The sequence below is a fragment of the Carya illinoinensis genome, chromosome 2, assembly GCF_018687715.1.
Source record: "Carya illinoinensis cultivar Pawnee chromosome 2, C.illinoinensisPawnee_v1, whole genome shotgun sequence".
NCBI lineage: Eukaryota > Viridiplantae > Streptophyta > Magnoliopsida > Fagales > Juglandaceae > Carya > Carya illinoinensis.
Genome location: NC_056753.1, coordinates 37,039,190 through 37,058,148, shown reverse-complemented (window position 1 = coordinate 37,058,148; position 18,959 = coordinate 37,039,190). Strand labels below are relative to the sequence as shown.

The 18,959-nt window shown below is 37.5% G+C and overlaps 2 protein-coding genes and 1 pseudogene across 2 annotated transcripts; 1 reads left to right on the top strand and 2 right to left on the bottom strand.

Moving 5' to 3' along the window:
- Nucleotides 1-1,034: 1,034 nt before the first annotated feature.
- LOC122301543 (biotin carboxyl carrier protein of acetyl-CoA carboxylase) lies at nt 1,035-7,132 on the bottom strand. Its single transcript, XM_043112940.1, has 9 exons — nt 6,912-7,132; nt 5,460-5,669; nt 4,844-4,911; nt 4,252-4,305; nt 2,394-2,642; nt 2,238-2,300; nt 2,017-2,085; nt 1,884-1,929; nt 1,035-1,296 (listed from the first exon to the last, which is right to left on the bottom strand). Exons 1-9 carry the CDS (start codon nt 6,943-6,945, stop codon nt 1,235-1,237), a joined length of 855 nt encoding a protein of 284 aa, XP_042968874.1. The 5' UTR covers nt 6,946-7,132; the 3' UTR covers nt 1,035-1,234.
- A 467-nt stretch (nt 7,133-7,599) lies between these two features.
- Nucleotides 7,600-13,897, bottom strand: LOC122301937 (annotated as a pseudogene).
- Nucleotides 13,898-14,997: 1,100 nt separating this feature from the next.
- Nucleotides 14,998-16,087, top strand: LOC122301542 (PRA1 family protein B3-like). The gene has a single exon (XM_043112939.1). It carries the CDS (start codon nt 15,157-15,159, stop codon nt 15,778-15,780), a length of 624 nt encoding a protein of 207 aa, XP_042968873.1. The 5' UTR covers nt 14,998-15,156; the 3' UTR covers nt 15,781-16,087.
- Nucleotides 16,088-18,959: the final 2,872 nt, after the last annotated feature.

Sequence of the window (18,959 nt, the reverse complement as noted above, 5' to 3'; positions counted from 1 at the left end):
TTCTTTTTCTAATTTTCGATTCATACATAGTAATAATGGCCTGTGATCTGAACGACTAGAAGCTAGTACTTCCACCCACCCTTCTTTAAAAATTTCCTTTCACTTTGAGTTGGACAGCCCTATCTAGTCTTTTTTTGGTAAAGCACTTATCTTCATGCTTATTGCTCTAAGTAAACTTGTATCCTCTCCATCCCAAATCAAACAGTCCCCCCACCTCCAACTCTTCTCTGAATCGTGCCATTTGTTTTTCTTGCCTCTGCCTTACACCCTTATTTTCATTATGTGCCAAGATTTCATTGAAGTCATCCACCACACACCAATCATAGTTTTCCAAAGGTTTCAGGGAGGCCAACCACTTTCATGATTCTTCTCTCAAGCTAGTATCAGGCTGCCTATAATACGCTGTCATCAACCATTTCTCTTTTCCTTCTTCATTATAATCCATGCACTAATGTGCCTGTGTGAGTATTATGAGAATACTTTATTACTATTTATTTTTTTATTATTTTTTACTTAATTTTTACAATTTTGTATTATTATTCATTACCATTCACAGAGTGTCTGAGATCACCTCACTACCTAAACACAATCTTTATATTTCCATTTCCACCGACTGATCCCACAACAACATTAAACCCCGAACCACCACAAAACAACCTTCATATTTCAATCTTCTTTATATTCTTTCGCTTTTACCACTCGTTTTTGTTTCCCTCAGAAAAAATACATTAGGCTTCTTCTCCTTTGCCAGTAAGCAAATATCTTTTGCTGGATATGGTTGCACCAATTGGACACGAACTGTTGAGTTTGGTTACCATTGTGTTCCTGAACTTTAATTCATGGCTTTTACCAATATTTCTAAAAGATATATGGTGACATGTCGGCGTTGAGGTTGGAACTAGGTTTGTATATCCCTTCCATCGTGAAAGGAGGGCGAAAATGAACGTGATGGCCTTTTTTTTATATTGTCAATTACGGTTAACCTGCTCTAACGAAACATCTATGGTTTTCAAGGTATCGGATCTGCCTCCATATGCATCAAACAACAAAGTTTAACTACATCCAACACAAATCGCAAGAAACGTCAATAGCTATGAGCATAGCTACTTTAGACGGAAAGAATAGCATGACCTTAAAATAGAAAAAAAAAAAAACGAAGTTCAAGCCTCACCAGCTCTCCAACTAATAAATTCCGTTGGGGAATCACCATTGATCACCATTGATCGGGAAGAGCTCACTGGATGCCATGAAACGATGGCAAGAGGGCAATCAGAGGGTCTCCGTAACCAACTGCTTCTGCAAAGCAGACAAAGTTTAAATCAAACAGTTTAGTTAGTCATAATAGCCGTTCATGCTATAAATTTGGCACATCTATTGATGTACTCGAACTAGAGAATCAACTTCATAGCCCAAAACATACTTTCACTGAGAAGGTCGTTATCGCTTCGCTCACTTCCAGAGCGGAATTCATATCAGGGCCAAAATTTGAGAATTTATTTTTATTTTTTTATAGTTGAATCCAAAGTCATCGTCATGGAAATTCTATATTCATTTCACCGACTAATCTATATTTTAACGGATGAGGTTTTGTATAGCGAGACTGTAACTTTATTTTATTATGGGACAGGGGGCATAGCTGGCCTCAAGATACTTTTCCATTCACTTAATGCTAACCGTTAATACACCAAAATTGTTGACTCATCATCATGAACCGTAATCACCTTTTTGTTTTGGGCAAGTAACTATAACGTACATTATTATCATTGATTCATTTTAACACGAGCAAAAAAATGCACCAGAAAAATTTGCCCTCCACGTGTATAGTGATTCGAGACAATTAAATTATTATCACCTATAAATAAAAAAGATCAAAGACATTTTACCTCCATCATCAAAAAGGAGCTTTAATACTTCTCCTGCCTTATCTGACTGCTCAACATACCATAAGTTATCACCGTTACAAGAACTTATAATGAAGAAATTGCCAAAATTAAAGATACTAAGACGAGTAGTCACCTTCACGGGAAGTTCAGTGCCAAACTGATCCAAATATCCAATTACTTGTCCTTCCTTTATTAGATCACCCTGTAAATCCAATAATTAATAAACGGAATTGAGGTTTGGATCCAAGGTGGTGTTTCTTACACTTGTTGGCTACATATGAGTGATAAATCTGACAATTTTTTTTTTATCTACCAAAGACGTTTGACAAACAAAATCTATGCATGCACAGATACCTCTTTACAAATAGGAGGTTGCTTCTTCCCTTTCACAGTTCTGCCCCTTCTAAATGACCCAACCTAACAGGAAAAAGTGATGGCAGATAGTATATAATAGATGTCATCCCCAAATATGGAAACGTTAAAAGTACACAGCACAAGAACACCACATACCGTTGGGGATGATACTAAGACATATGCACTTGATCCAGAAGCCTCTAGGGCTGCTAACTTTGAAGACTTCTCTTCGGGAACATTTGTAAATGGACTGGAAGCTTTTGTTGGTGATGGTGATGGAATAACTGGTGCTGATTCAACCATGGGTTTAGTTGGAATAGGTGGTGGTATAACGGGTGAAATTCCAGACATGGGAGCTTTTGTGGCTCCAATGTTCCGCTTCAGATGCATTTCAAAATCTCCAACCTATTAAAGAGCAGCATATAATCCGTTTTCATACGAGATAATGTGGTAAACATGCTATGCGACCATGCAACTGCCAATGTTATCAGACAGACAATACCACAACCTTCTGGTCAGGAGTTGATCTGTTCAAAATTTACCAGGAGATTAAAATCATGAACATTGCATTTAGTTATCTTTATGTTTCAACTCATTTTCCCCATCAAAGGAGCCACAGAAATGGATTATGATTTGTGTCATCTATGAGGACCTGAGGCCAATGTGCGCAAGTTGAACTACTGATCAGTGCCCGGGCTTTTATTTGGGCTAAAAGTTCCAAAGCAAGGGATTAGGACTGTAAATGAACCAGTCTGTTTGATAGCCTATTCGATACTCGCTTGGTTAAACTCAGATCGAGCTCGACTCATGAAAAATAAAAAATAAAAGCTTGCCCATGACAATAGATACCCGCTTAATTAGTAAATGACACATAACCGACTCGACTCGACTCAACTAAGGCCCATTAGTTTATGCTTGAGTCGACTCATAAGCTCAACTCAAGTAAAGCCCACTTGTACATTGATAAATATGTATACAAACGCACGCACACATATATATATAATAATATACAAGCATAGCACATTTTATAATTAAATATATAGCGTGTAACCTAATTACTTATGCCTATATATTGAATATACTTCATAGCTATTTTATAATTTGTACAATAGTTAGTATATAAGATAAGAGTTAATAATTTCATATACTAGTATTTTTTTTTGTTTTTTTGATAGGTAAAAGAAATTTTATTGATCCTTGTAAATAGGCAGAGCCCGAGTACACAGGGAGTATACAAGAAAAGCCTAGTTACAAAAACTACGTGCTACGGATAGTAGCATACAAGTCATTAAATAATTCATATACTAGTATGCAGGAACCATATATGAAATGTTGAGATATGCTATCATATTATCTATATGTATTGGCAATTTATGTAGACATATAATATATGGCTATTATAGATAAATATCAACTATTTACATATTAATTATTTATAAATTTTTACAATTTTCTAATAAAGGGTCTACTTGTTAGTTGTAAAAAATTCGTTAGAATTTAGATTTTTTTATTTTTTATTTATCTAATTTCTTGATTATTAAAATTTATTAAAAAACTAAAAAATAAACAACTCCGGCTCGACTCGAGCTGGATCGAGCTTGAGCTCGAGTCAGCTCAAGTTGAAAACTTAGAGCTAAGGTCGGCAATCCAAAGACAAGATTCGTTTGGCTCAATTATAGCCCTACATAGGACGGATAGGAGTGTAACTAACTTCCAAATAATTATGACATATTAGTAAAAGGATTTGGCATAAAATTCACAGAGGCATGGTCCTCAACCTCACTTCATGCACAAAGCTTGCTCATAGGATTTCGAGTTGCCGGCACCTTTCCAGTGGTGCTCTTGAGTTAGTGATGAAGCGATGCTGAAGAACCCGCACAACGATGTTGCTAACACTTTATGTATGATTTAATGCATTTCTCACCCGCACAATCACAACAAAAAATAAAATAAAAATAGGGAAGAATAACAAAGAAAGAAAGCCAGATATTTGAACGTGGGCATTGAATTTCACCTTTAGTTTCAGCTCAGCAACTTCTGTCTCGTCACAGACCTCTAGTACCAGTGCCTGATAATTTCAAAACGCTAAACATCTGTTACATTTTTAAAAAAGAAGGAAAGAATGCAACATATAAGGTAGAAAGATTCGTAAGCAATGCCAACCAATATAACGTCATACTCAACCAATAGATACCTAAGGGAAAATTAACCATGATCTAAGTTTAAGAATTAACAGTTGGGAGAGTCAGATTCAGGCCAAGCCCCGAGCATGTGTTTTCAAAGCGACAAAGATTTGCAGAAGTTTGAACTCAGCCTTGTAAAAGTCAAATCATGAGATTAAAACCGACAAGGTACGTGCAAAGAATAGATATAATCATGTAGGAGGCCATCATGTATCAACATCAGCAAGCTTAGAAGCATTTGAGCTTCACACTTCAAAGCACGATTGAAAATAGTAAGTACTAACAAAAATGACTTTTCCAATTTGTTTGGACAACTAAGTAATAAAACAATACATATTTTTCAAAGGATATATGGAAATATAATGGCTAATATGAACAGAAGAACTGGAGGGAAAAACTAGTAAAACTCAGAGATATTCTCACCTCTAATTCGTTAGGAAAAGTAGCACTGAATGGAGCTTTCTCCTCCAATGAGCCTTTGACAACAGTATCTGAAGAAACTCTCACATCATCACCAAATACATAAACAAAAAAATCTTGAAATCATCTTATTTCAAGAATACTATGAATAACAATATGCAGACTGACAGTATCACGTCGGAAGAAGAATAAAACCCCAAAGGCAATCGGCTTTCTAGATGGTAGCATTATCTTTAGTAGCAACACGGTGCAGTTTCATTCAGACAACAACAATGATTCATGCAAAGCAGAATGCAGGATGAACCATAGAGATAGTGAAAATGACATATGCTTGCCTGAACTGAGCATTTTACGCTGTCCAAATTACAAATGGATGGACACCTTCTTCCTTTTTTCCAAGTTTAATTACAAACACTGCTGTGGAAACATTTTCCATGTACAAACCAATAGAATGTAGGTTCTGACTCTTCTGAGATAGAAGCATGATTTATATATTTAATGTGCATCTGCTAAACCTGTACTTTATTTTATGTCTGCTACAGCCAGGAAAAACAGAACTTCAAGGGTACTGATTCACATGAACTCTACAGAATTCTAGGCTATAAAGAAAGAACCTCACCATCGAACTTAGATGTTTCCATGGCTTCAGACGTCTTCGCAGATAGTACTACCATTCCCTTCTGCTTTGTAGATGAAAAAACAAGCTTCCCACTAACTGTCAAGCCTTGGCTGCACGATTTACTTGGAATAGGCCAGCTGGCATTATATATAGGTACCGGACTAGGCCTCTCAAGGAAGGAGCGTGCCTGCGAAGTAGTCCCTACGGAACCTGGAATTCCACGGAGATATATAAACATTTGAGCACAGATCAAGTTTCGATAACAGCTACTTATTAAAAAAAAAAAAAAAGTTTAGATAACAGCTAAATCGTTTCAACTATGATACTTCAAGCAAAATGGATCATACAAGGTGATTATATAACTGATAGATGCCTCTAGTATTAAGTAATGTAACGCTAGGCTCTAAGTCCCACTGCTCATTTCATATTGAGAGAGAGAGAGAGAGAGAGAGAGAGAGAGAGAGAGAGAGAGAGAGAGAGAGAGAGAGAGAGAGAGAGAGAGAGAGAGAGAGAGAGAGAGAGAGAGAAATGTAGGAAGGAAAAAAGGAAAAAGAAAACTAAAACAAATGAAGGAAAAAAGAAAAGAAAAGAAACTTGATTAAAAGCATGCAATTGCTCTTTTTCTCACTTCAAGAATGCTCGGACATTAAAATTTAAACACTTAATTTAGAAATAATCATTAAGATTTTAAGAATTCCACCCTAGGATCAAGAATCTATAGGTGCCTAATTCATTCAAAATAAACATGAAAGCACGTTCCTTGCATCATTAAATGCAGCTACAAAATACAACTAGAGTTTGTCACCTAATTCAGAACATCTCGTCCTCTTCTCTACTCACTACACACTTGTACCTGTAGCCCGCACCTCCTCCTGTTATGATTTTTAACTTTGCAACCGGATCCCCTCCATTTATCCGCAGGTTAAAAATCATAGCAGCAAGAGTACCAATAAATTCATATGATCGCAGAACCGCAATTTTTTTTCCCACCTCAAGAGGTTAGAAAAAGGACTCTGAATTTGGACGCACTTGGCTCAAGGGGGGAAAAAGGAGAGAATAAATTCACAATATCGGTACCAATGAATTCAAATTTTCAAAACTCCATGTCCTAGGACAAATTCGAATATGAAAGATCCTGAAATTTCATTGAATTGGAATAAAACAGATCCCTGAGACTCAACACAAAATGGACGAGCTCATACGATCTGGAATCACAAGTCATAGCTCCGTTCGGTTCCTAAGCGAAAAGGTTTACAATCAATATACGAATAGATATTCCTTCAAAATAGAAAGCATTTTTCAAGTCCTTTGTATCTCATTTTTTTTCATCGGACCAAACACGACCAAAATCAAAGAAAAAACCAAGCACAAGGTCAAATCAAGCAAACCTCTAGCGGTGCGCCCAAACACAAATATGTATGCATAGAGAGAGAAAGAGAGAGAGAGAGTTACAGTGAAAAGATCGGAGAACAGCGGAGGACTCCATAGAAGACAGACCGAAATAGATGAGTTGAAAGAAGAGGGAAAATATATAGCGAAGTCCGGCGGGGAGTGGGGAGATCGAGAAGAAGAGAAATGGTTTTTTACTGAGAAAGGAGCATTGGCTGATTTAAGTGCAGTTGGAAGAGCTTCGAGCTTGAGCTTCGTAATGTCCGTTACATCTACCCTTTCGCCTTTTTTCATTATTTTATTATCTGTTTAATTTGTCTTTCGGTCTACGTTGGCTAGACGGCACCGTCTCCTCATCTCACAAACCGTAGAAGCGATTGAGCTCTGGGCGTGTGCTGGAAACGACAAGGTTTCACGGCCGTTTTAGGCTTAAGATCCAGAGGTTGGCCATCGTTCATCGCTCTTTCAATATCCTATTTAATTTATAATGATTGGTTGAGATTTAAGGATTCGTATCATATAATACCTTAAAAAATCTAGCAGTTGGATGTAAGCAATCGAGCCAAACTCTCATAAATGTATAACAATCTCGAGGCCAATAGCTTCAATAATATGATGCACTTAGTCTTAATGGACCCATAGAGGAATTATCGTTGAATATAAGAACTACAGAATAATATGCTAAGATATGAACTCTTTGAGAAGCCTAGCTAATAGCTAGAAAGTTGGGCCAATTTTTCTTGTAGTTTAGCTAAGCAATGGTTAGATGAAGGATTTCTCTAAATTCCAGACTTCTGGTCTCGCGATAAAATGTTCTATATTTGTTAGGCCAATATGTTAACCAGATCCGCCCTCTGATCTCCCACTCCATGCTCGTTCCCATTGCACTTTTGTCCACCTTCCACCACACTCTCTCCCCGTACTCATCACCAGCAAATATTATTCCACCTTGCCTTGTGAATGGCCGGTATGCGCTCGAGTATCGGTCTCTAAACCAAGCCTTGGGGTTAAGGAATGCAAGCTTTGAAGGCTTTGAAGAGAATACTTCCCTTCCATCGATGCTGTCGTGAAGAAACCAATTCAAGTTTGCACTATAGCCATTAACTGATTCCTCGAATTTCCAAGGCTTCAAACTCATAGTCACGGTCTCTCCAGATGATAGCTTGAGTCCCAAGTAAGGGTTTGATGGTTCGAACCCGGCTTCTATACTTCTTTCGCAGCCAAACTCTGTTGTTGGGTTCTCAGACGACTTGCTTACTGAAAGGCTTACTACGTTGGTTTGAAGAGTTGGGAGTAAGTTGCAACGAAATTCGTGAGGGGAACTGCTTTTCAGCTGTCCCAACTCCTTGTTCATTCATTAGGTTCTCATTCAATACTCTGATGACATCACACCTGTTCGAAAAGGAAAGACAAAAGACTAGAGGCCAGGTTAAAAAAAAAAAAAAACCAGCTTGGGAACTGTTTCATTAGCGTTGTAAAATTTTTTACTTTTGTCACATTTTCCACAGATATTAGGATATAATTTTGCTTTAAATAACAATAGAAGTACTTTTAAACGGCTAAAGTATAGCTAGCTGTTCTATTATTTACTGTCTTCTCTGTATAATAGAATTGGACTATACAATAAAATCATCGTGCCTTATGTTATCACTGTTCACCATCACGTCGACCCAATTCTCCTGTATTACTACACTGGAGTTGAACTGGACAACGCCTTCTAGTTGGTGGTAAGTAAGAGAAAATTGCAATCGCTATCAACAGAAGGGTTGCTCAGGTTCTCGATATCCATGGCTATGACCGGACATTATAAATGAACCTTCCATGACCCGAAGTTTGAAACTGCATGAGAAAACAGAGGTGATGGTGTTTTGAGAGACCGGCGTGTGGCTTGGAGTTCTATAATCCAATTTGTAATTGCAAGGTTTGTGGACCGCATCCATTTCTCTTCTATATTAGAGCCTAAGAGTTTCATGAGCAACTTTGTTGCATGTCTTGACTGACAATTTGCCAGGTGAGTCTCAAGAGCATTAAGACACGCTGAACGGAGAACTTCAGGAGCTTCATAGATGCAAACGAGGAATAATAGAGTGAGAAACGTGAAGTTGAACATGTCCTTAAAGCATGATGTAGAGTCAAGTTTGAGGAAGTACCACTATAACATTTTGGGGCTTTTTCCAAGGTTCAGAGTGGTCGGAAAAAGCTAGGATTAAGTGACAAAAACAAATTTTCCCCCCACAATTTTTCATGGGATGTTGGTGTCATATAATAAGTGGCGAATACTATTTTTGTCCCCAAATTTATTTTTCGTGAGAAAAGATACATTGTTTCCACGATTCAATTTGTGGTAAAAATTAATTTGATTCGTGGCAAAAGCTGTTTGGATTTAAACCCTTGTGGTCCTTCAAATTTATTTACCCACTAATCTTTTTGGTCGAAAATAATATAATTCCCATGATAATATTCATCGAAAATATGGTAGCATAAAGTTTTTTGTGATGTATCTTGTTGTGCCAAAAATATGTTTGTAATAGATTTCGTGGTGCCAATTATATCACAAAATGAATTATAGTTGTCGAACTCCATCTTTTCCCACCATCTTGTATGATTGCTAATATTCATTTTTCATGAAAGTCTACATTTTGGTGGCAAGTACGTATTAGCTATTGAGTATATAGTGGTAAAAAGTATTTGCCATGAGTTACATTTATGGCAAAAGCTAAGATATTTTAAGAAAAAAAATGCAAAAAAAAAGCAATAAAAAAAAGAATTAGAAGAAGAGAGATTTAACCAAAACTAATCATAACAAATAGTCTGATATAGACTTAAATAAATATATGCCAACATTAGAGATCAAAATTGACACTTACAATAATTTAAAAAGAAAATATTAGAAAAATTTACATTTATTTTTACAAACTTATCTATTCCCAATACATTTAAGTTTTAGAAACCAATACTAAATCATGTTTTACAAACTCAAAACTGCTCCACTTAATCCCAACACTTCAAAATAATTCATCTTTATCCAACTATATTCCATGTTCAAATATCAACACAAATGAAGCTAAATTACCTGTAAAACAATGGGTGACTATCAATATATTACTATTTGGATCATACTTGGAGAATATGGAAGGGTGACCATCATGATATTCAAGGAATATATCATGTAAATGTTTTGGTACATCATGAACTTGTAATAAGAACAGAGAAGGTGAAACCTTTTTTAAATATATTATCCATATATTAATGTATTTCAATTTTAGGCATATGAAATCTAGAAAACACAAATATATAGAATACTTATGATATGCATGGTTGGTGTGAGCATTTCGAGTTGGTTTCTTTAATTTCCTTGCTATAGAGGTCAGGCACATAAAACTATATTACAAAAGTTTTAGAAGTTCAAGAAAAAAACAAGTAAAAATATGGTTGTCAATCCTTTGACAAAGAGACAGAGGCAAAATAAACTACTGGAGCTAATTGAGAAAATGACTAGCAACAAGATCAACAACAAGCAAGGGATTGAAGCTAGGGTTACAAACTTACCCCAAAGTCCAGCAAAATTGAAAGCCTAAGCAAACAATTATGTATCCAACCGTCTGCACAAAAAATTAAAACTCGTAGAAACTATGCTCTTAGTTAATCAGAAAAACTACAAGAGGTAAGAGGATCTTTATGCAAATCCTTGAGAAATAAAAAGGAACTATTGAGGTACTATGAAAAAATGGGAGAGGAACAACATATTAGAGCATATGGATGAACAAAATATCTTACTTGATGAGTTCAAGCTATGATTGGTTCACACAAAACAATGGTGGTAGTTCCATATGGATGAAGCTGCCCTTGATCAAAATATAGAAATAATTACAAAAAATAAAAAATAAAAAGTCAATGTTTTGGTACCAAGTCATAAGTTCTAGGATATGTTGGAAAAGATTCATACCTGAAGGGAAAGGATATTATGTCATAGATACAAGACAAAACAATAAATATAACATAGATTATTTACAATATTGCTAGATAGAAACACAATATGGTGACTGGCTTTTTCATGAAGCAAATGATACTAAATTAATTCCATATAATCATATTTATTACTTGAAAGTGTTATTTTGCAATAACACTCATTTTTTCATAGCATTTGCCTCTGTTTTTACTTAGGCCCATGCATTCAGATATCTACATGTGTAAACTGTCCAGATTTATTATTTATTAAAAAAAAAACAAACACACACACACACACACACACACACACACACACACACACACTTTTTCATAGGTTCCTCGAACTGTACTCTGTTTCTTATTTGAAGACATCTTCATTTGCATGCAACACGATTTTCAGAAACTTGTTCATCACTATTCCAAACTAAATCAAAAGTTTCAATTCATTGGAATGCTATAAAACTCAAATCGATGCACTTCCTCATGAATGTTTTATTTCTCCAGTTAGAAAGCGGACATATAACATGTAACTTGATCAATACATGACCTTACTAACTAAACTAATTCGTCCATATACTATCCTTGCATATAGAGGAAGCCGTGGAGCAATTAAATAATATTTGGTTGAGAGTTCAATACCAACATGTAAAATAGATACTTACAAACTAGACCATCCATATTCTACAATATCCATGTCCACCTACATACAGATCTACATGCACACAGATATGTGTGTGAGTGGGTGGGTGGGTCATGGGTGGGTGTTCACCTGTATGCTACGCTAGAAGTCTTTTAGACTACTAGAGGTAATGCTAATAGTCTTACCTTGAACTTAAGATTCATTTCACAGCCCAATCATTTCTACAATTTGATGCAAGTAATCTTCAATGCCATCAAACATGAAAGAAGCAGAATGGAAGGAGATTTTCTCTTCATCCAAGGAGAATGCAAGAACCATGTCAAATGAACCCCACAAAATGATTTTTTTTTATATATAAATAAACCCCACAAAATGAATTACAACAGGAACTATATGCATTAAAGCATCTTAGTTCAAAACGAATGATCTAAATGATCTAAATTGTGATTATTACTTGTAATATTGGCAATATAGCTAAGATACCTATGTGTAGCAGTGATGTACAACCTATAAAAAGAAATCTATCAAAGCATCAGGAAAAAAAGAATACTAACCATCTACAAGATGACCCTCCCACTTGAAATACAAAACTATCTTATAACAGTTCAACTTGATATAAGGATTAAGTTCTACCTTAAGGACATGCATGGATCATTGATGCAAACTCACATGTAATGAAGCTAGTCCTTACTCAGTTTTTTGTATTTTACAAATTACAGTAGCCTTTTTTCATACACAAGTTTTACAAAAATCATCCTTTTTAAAAAACAAACAAATTACAGCAACCCTTTTTCAAAAACAAACAAGTTTTAAAGTTTTAAGTGGAATAGCATTTAGAGTATGGCATGCCACATCACATATTACAACAACCCTTTTTTAAACACAAGATTTGCAGTTAAACAGGATAAATTACTTCCTTTATGCCCATTACAGTTTGTACAATAATAAAGTTACAAATGAAAAATGACCCACAACTTAGAATTAGGAGACCCATGGCATGAGTCCATAGAGAAAAACTTGTTGGCAAGAGAGTCTATAGGTTTTGGAAACTTACCTAGATTTTCTAGAAGTTCTTTGTTCCTCTCTTTTGGTACATTCAACCTCTCACAAATTCTTTCACTGAATTATCTAAAAAATAACCACTTCCAGCAACAATTAGAGCAAACCCAAATCAAAATAAAGCTCAATTTATTTTAAATCGATCAAAGGAGAGATTGCATGAACTATCTATAAAGGAAATAAAATAAAAGAATGAAGTTTAGGTTTCAGATAATTATGTGGACTGGAGTATACGGGTGAAAACCTATTTGATGGGTTAAGATCTCTGAGACATCGTTGAAGCAACAATTGAACAACCCAAACAAGAAGATGGAGTTGCTTTTAAGGTTTGGAGCAAGATTTGGAACAACCCAAACAACTATTCAAAAATCAGTATTTGGTCGCAGTAGGATGGAGCATAATACCCAGCTATGTTCAAAAATCCCGATTGGAATGAGGATTCTTTTTTCCTTGCAGATCACAAAGGAAACCCTAAAGATGCCGATTGAAACTAAAGTAGCTACTTCTCTTGCAGAGGGAGAGAGAGAGAGAGAGAGAGAGAGAGAGAGAGAGAGAGAGAGAGAGAGAGAGAGAACGAACGAACAGTAAGAGAGATAGACTCACCGGCCAGGGGAGGCGACGACGATGTGGCCCTAGGAAGGGGCAATAGTGGGCACAACGTGAGGGAGAGAGAGAGACTACAAAAATGAAAGAAAGAAGCGGGATAGGGTAGAAAAATAAAAGTCTAATTTTAAAATCATGACTTTTTACTTATTTGCGACTAATGTTTTCATCGCTAAAACAAATAAGCCATGTTGCCGAGGATATAAATTAAATAATTTTTTACGACGATTTTATTCTATGGTAAAAGACAATCTAATTCATCACAATAACTATTTTTCCACTAAAGGTTTATATGATATCCATGTTTATTAACCAGAAAATAAATTGGTCACAAAAACTATGGACATGGTAGGAAAAAATATTTTGCCATCAAATATTATCAACCATAATAATCTCATGAGAAAATGCCTATATTTATTCTCTCTAATAATTTTGATGGCAAAAGGCCACTTTTTCCCACGATATTATGCCTTGATTAAAAAAACTCGTGGCAAAAGCCACAATATGTTGTAGTGAGTTGAGGAAGGATTCGTTCTTGTTTGAGCCATAACGGAGGACATCTTCAATACAATTGGCCAAGAGGGTGAACATAGTTTCCTCATCTAGCAACTTTCTGGAGTTTGATCTGAACTTGAATGGTTTTGAGTTCCAAAGAGGCACGGGGAGATTAAAATCTACAACGACAGCATGAGAGAGATTTGGGGATTGGTTAGTTTTGGCTATGGATAGATTGAGAGATGGACTTGAAGAATATATGCGGAGAGACATGGAGTTTTTTCTCCATTCAGTGATTGGTGGAAAGTTCTGAACCCAGCAACATATATATCGGGAAAGCCACAGGAAGCGGCCATAAGATGGGCAGACGTCTCCCCCCCCCCCCCCCCCCCCCCCCCCCCCCCCCCCCCCCCCCTTCTCTCTCTCTCTCTCTCTCTCTCTCTCTCTCTCTGTGCGCAAGGAATTCTGCTGATAATCTCCGTATATGAAGGCTTTTTTCGTGAATGGGAATGGAAGCAATACTGAGATCTTGGTGGGGAACAGATGTCAATGAGTAAAAGCAAATGAATAATTGGCAGATGATTAGTATTAAGGACATTAAAATGAGATAGATGATTGTATAGGAAAATAATAAATGCGTGTCACGTGGTTAATTAGGGAGTTGTGTATGCAGATACTCGCATCCTTCGATTGAGACAAAAGGTATATGATTGGAGTGGACGATCTGGGCAAATCTGAAGATTGAGGATTACAAAACAAATGCAGAGTTCGGTTGCATAGTGAAGGCAAACTCGCTGCATTAAGGTTGTAAGATGCCTGCCAGGTAGTGGTGTATGACCTACCACTAGTTAAAGGGGCAGATATAGATGAGCAGAGATGTATTCCAATGGTTCACAACCATCTAAAGAAGATTGGATTCCCTTATTTCTGGGTCTCCAATTTGCTTTCAAGTAATGTCTTCCGAGGGATGACATACTACCAAAATCCTGGGATTGCTTTTTAGCCGTAATCAGATTGGGTTAGGTTGGAGGAATTCTTGCTTCTTCTTTTTTTCTTTTTGGAATAAAAGGAGTGGGATTGGAGAAGTTAGAATTAACTGATAACAATGCTCTAGTTCCAATATTCTCTGGCGTCGTTGTTATCATTTAAAAAAAAAAAAAAATCTCTGACAACGTTGTTTATTAACCCAAACCACAAATCACTAATATAAATAAAACAAATATTTTAGAGAATGACTGTGTGATTTGTCTATCTGCAGCATATTTTTTACATGCTGTTTCTGAATGGGCTTGATCAAACCTTTTGTTTATTTATTATTTTTTTTTGGGGTAAAGTAAAATTATATAACTTCTCACGAAAAATATTCCGAACGTTCAATCATTTAAACCTTTTAGCCCACACCTGACACCATAAAATTTTCTAAACGTGTACTTCGTTCTCTCTGCCACCCATCAATTTATAACATCACTGCCTCCGTCGTTCTCTTCTCTCGCGTTAACCCCCCTCTCTTTAAAGGGAGTGTCTCACGCGCAATCCTCCATCTCCCACTCCACCAACCACCCAATGGCCTCCCGACCGACGCTCCCTATGTCGAACCCCTCACAATCATCCCCGTCCCCGATTGCCACACCCGCCTTTCGCACCTTCCTCTCACGGGTCTCGTCCTCCATCCGCCACGGGTTATCCCACCGCCGCCCGTGGTCCGAGCTTGTCGACCGGAGCTCCATGGCCCGACCCGATTCACTCACCGAGGCATACACTCGGATCCGCAAGAACCTTTCGTACTTTCGCGTCAACTATTTAACCCTTCTCGCCCTCGTTCTCGCCCTTTCCCTGCTTTCCCACCCCTTCTCCCTCGTCGTTCTCCTCTCGCTCTTCGCGGCCTGGGCTTTCCTCTACGCCTTCCGGCAATCCGATCAGCCTCTGATCGTTTTCGGCCGGACCTTCTCCGACCGGGAAACCCTTCTCGGGCTGTCCCTTTTGACAGTCATCGTGGTCTTCCTCACCAGCGTCGGATCCCTTCTCATCTCGGCTCTGATGATCGGCTTCGCCATCGTTTGCGCACACGGTGCGTTTAGGGTTCCCGATGATCTCTTTCTCGATGACCAGGAGCCTGCCAATTCCGGATTCCTCTCCTTCCTCGGCGGCGCCGCTGCGTCCGCTCCCGCAGTTGCCTCCCGCGTATGAACCAGATCTTGACCTCGCTAGCCACGTGTAAGTTTGGTAGCTGCGAAATTAACCTTCTTGTGTTTGTAGTTGTAGTGAGGAGCTCAAAAGATTCATTTGCTTAGGAAATCCTAGGCAAATGTTAGGGTTTTTTATGTTTCTTTTTCTTGGGACCGATCTTTTATACAGATTGGAATTGAATCGAACTATTTGAGATCTCATTTTTCTAGACTTGGATGGGGGAAGAAACATTATTATGGCCTCAACTTTTCATAGTAGTTCTAGTACTTTTGGTTTTTAAATGAATGCAGTTTTATCAGTTGTACAATATTAATGTTGTATTTGTTGTTGAGCATATAATATTATCGTTGTTTGAAAGTTAAGGGAAAAGATAGTAACTTTGCGGCCTTAAAATGATGCGCGTATACCGGCCTAAAACAAGCGGCCCGGCTTGTTCTTATGATGGATTTATAGGGATTGATTGAGCAGTAGTTTACTGCAAATTATCTCCGTGTAGTTTGCAAGGTCCTGGATGTTAGGGAAATAAATATGAGTGGCTTAGCCCCTAGTATGGGTGCCGTTGTAATTGTGCTCCCTATCAGATATATCCTCGTATGTTCCTGCAGCGCACGCTCCAACATTGCAGAAATTTGAAGGGGTTGGTGGATTGACTCTTGCATAATTCAAGCCATTTCTGCGCATGTTTGTCAATACTTTCGAGTTATTATTATTGGATTTGATTCTTACTTTGTTAAAACTGATTTATGCTTGCCAGATGTTATTGTCAATTTTTGGCTTCTCATTTTTTTTAATCTACCTGACAGTTTAGAAAGAGAAAGATGTTAACGTTTCTGAGGGCACCGTATTCTTCTCTTCTACCCTCCCAATTTCATCTAATAAGGATGTTACAACATAATTTTTCTTAGAAAGATTGTGTGACGAGCATGTTTTGGCCACATATCCGAACAGGTTTTGTATCGATCTATGTTTCGTAGATACGTCACATTTCTGAGTTTTTGAAACGTGTCAATGCTAATTTCATTTGGGGGAATCATCTTGTTAGATGATTTTTTTAGAGTAAGAAATCTGTGCTTGATGGAAACCAGACTACCTGCTGTCCCCAAATCTTCCTTTTTGTTTTTTGTTTTTTTGGGTATTTGAAATTTTGAATTGAAGTGTTTTGGAGGCAGCGTCACTGGGATGCTACTCTGCTAGTGCTAGAATCAAGCTTATCTTGCATGTCTCTACAAAGTCTTTTTTTGATGGTGCAATTCTGGAACTCGAGTTGATGTATGATCTTTTTGCAATTCAAGGTCAGTTTTGAGTTCAAATGGCGGCAATAACCTAGATTTGTGCTTGAAAATTTAGCCTAATTGTTGCGCAAAATATTGAAGATTGCCGCTGGGTTTTGCAAATTTGAAGCCAAGGATCTGGCTGCAACAATTTTGTCGAGGCTCTTCGTTAATCGTTACCTTAAGCAACATGAAGCTCAGGTCGATATTGATATGGATCGTACTTGTTTTTGCAATCGAAGCGAAGATGAGCCCTTCCCCGCCTCTCTTCTTTTGCTTTTGAGCTCGTACGGATGAGTTGACCGCGCAGCTTTTACTTCCAACAAAATTGAGAACCCTTGGCATGATTTTTTTGGTCTTTAAGCTGTTCTATTATTATTATTATTCTCTTTCGCTTTTGTGTTTATATGAAGCAACAAAAGAGTGGTATTGGACCATTGGTAGTCCTATTTTTCTTTTTCACTTGGTTCCGGGGTTCATAAGAGTTGCGATCATTTCGTGCCTCAAATAATGAACTTAAAATATTCGAAGTTTCTCGCATTTCAAGCCCATCCGTGGCAATGAATCCTGTTGAAAAAAATGGCATGGCATGAGGGGGGAAAAACAAAGGTAGCGAGAGCGATTTACATTCATAAAGCATAAAAGTCGAAACACTTTATACATATATTCCCCATATATTCTGGATGTTGGGTTGGGTAGACATGACGTTTAGGCATGTGGAGACCCAAAGATGTCATGCTATGCTGTTACTAGAATACAGAGAATGACTTAAACAACATCGCCAGTTAAGGTAAGGCCAGGTGTAATGCTCCAAGGCTTAAGCCACATATGAGCATGTTATAAGGGAAAATCTATTCTTCATCAGGTTTTTTATCGCACACCACGCAACAAATTCGGTCTTAGACATGTCACGGTTCGCTAAGCAAATCAAAACCCCCTTCCCAAGCTTCTCTCTCCCATCCCGATGCTTCTCTGTTCTCTCTCTTCTCCTCCATTTTCATTTTCTCTACTTAACTATAATGAAATCAGACCCAAACCTCTTTCTTCTTGGAAGATGGCTAAACATAATCATCATCAAGAATCCATTGCAACATAGTTTTTCTTTATTGCTCTGGAGAGCATTTTGAAGAAGAATCCAGAGGGGGAAATACTTGTGTTTCTTTTTCTCAGATTCATTCATCAATGTGGGTGTCTTTGAATTTTTTTACGTGGAGGATTGTAATCCGTAACTCCATTTTTGAAGCTCTCAATCTTAGCAAGTCTGAAACTTACACATTGAAAAAGGTAGAAGAAAAAAGAAAATGAGAAAAAATAAATTAGCAAATTCACACAGTCAAGTTTTGTCTAAACAAAGGTAAGACTCTTCCATGAGCTTAGAGCTCAGTCTAAACATCAAGAGGCAAAACTCCATCCGGCACCATCACCATCGAAGTCGCCTTCCTTTAACATAGAAAGCAGATCTTCATCTCTCAAGTCATGCAGGCCCAACAGAGCGAAGCTCCTCTTGATGAGGCTGTTGAAGGTGATGACCCCACTGTCCACCAACAGATCGAAGTCGTTGCATAGATCACCATCAAGCTGTCCCCATCGAGCTTGTGGGCCATGGTGTTGGGAGCTGTTCTGACACAGAGACGATTCTAAATAAAGGAGGGACGAAATTTAATGTGGTTCGGCAATTGCCTACGTCCACAGATGCTGTAATTTCACTATGAAAAATGATTTTACAGAAAACACTCTCTGCTCACCCACTCTCTTCTCTCTTCTTTCTCTCTTCCACGCTTTGCACTCTCTATTGCACTCTCTGATACTTAAGCTCTCCTATTTATAGGAGAGCAGATCAATACTATGCAGCAATTTGCTGCATGATTCTTGGGGAGGTGGGGAGGTGCCTAACAAACCAAAGAAGCA

Excerpts from the sequence above, each read along its gene's own strand:
- LOC122301543 (XM_043112940.1), bottom strand. The coding sequence starts at position 6,945 with ATGGAGTCCTCCGCTGTTCTCCGATCTTTTCACT. Across the intron at positions 5,670-6,911 it reads TGTTCTCCGATCTTTTCACT|GTTCCGTAGGGACTACTTCG; the intron begins GTAACTCTCTCT and ends GTGGAATTCCAG. Across the intron at positions 4,912-5,459 it reads GGAAACATCTAAGTTCGATG|ATACTGTTGTCAAAGGCTCA; the intron begins GTGAGGTTCTTT and ends GAGTTTCTTCAG.
- LOC122301542 (XM_043112939.1), top strand. The coding sequence starts at position 15,157 with ATGGCCTCCCGACCGACGCTCCCTATGTCGAACCCCTCACAATCATCC.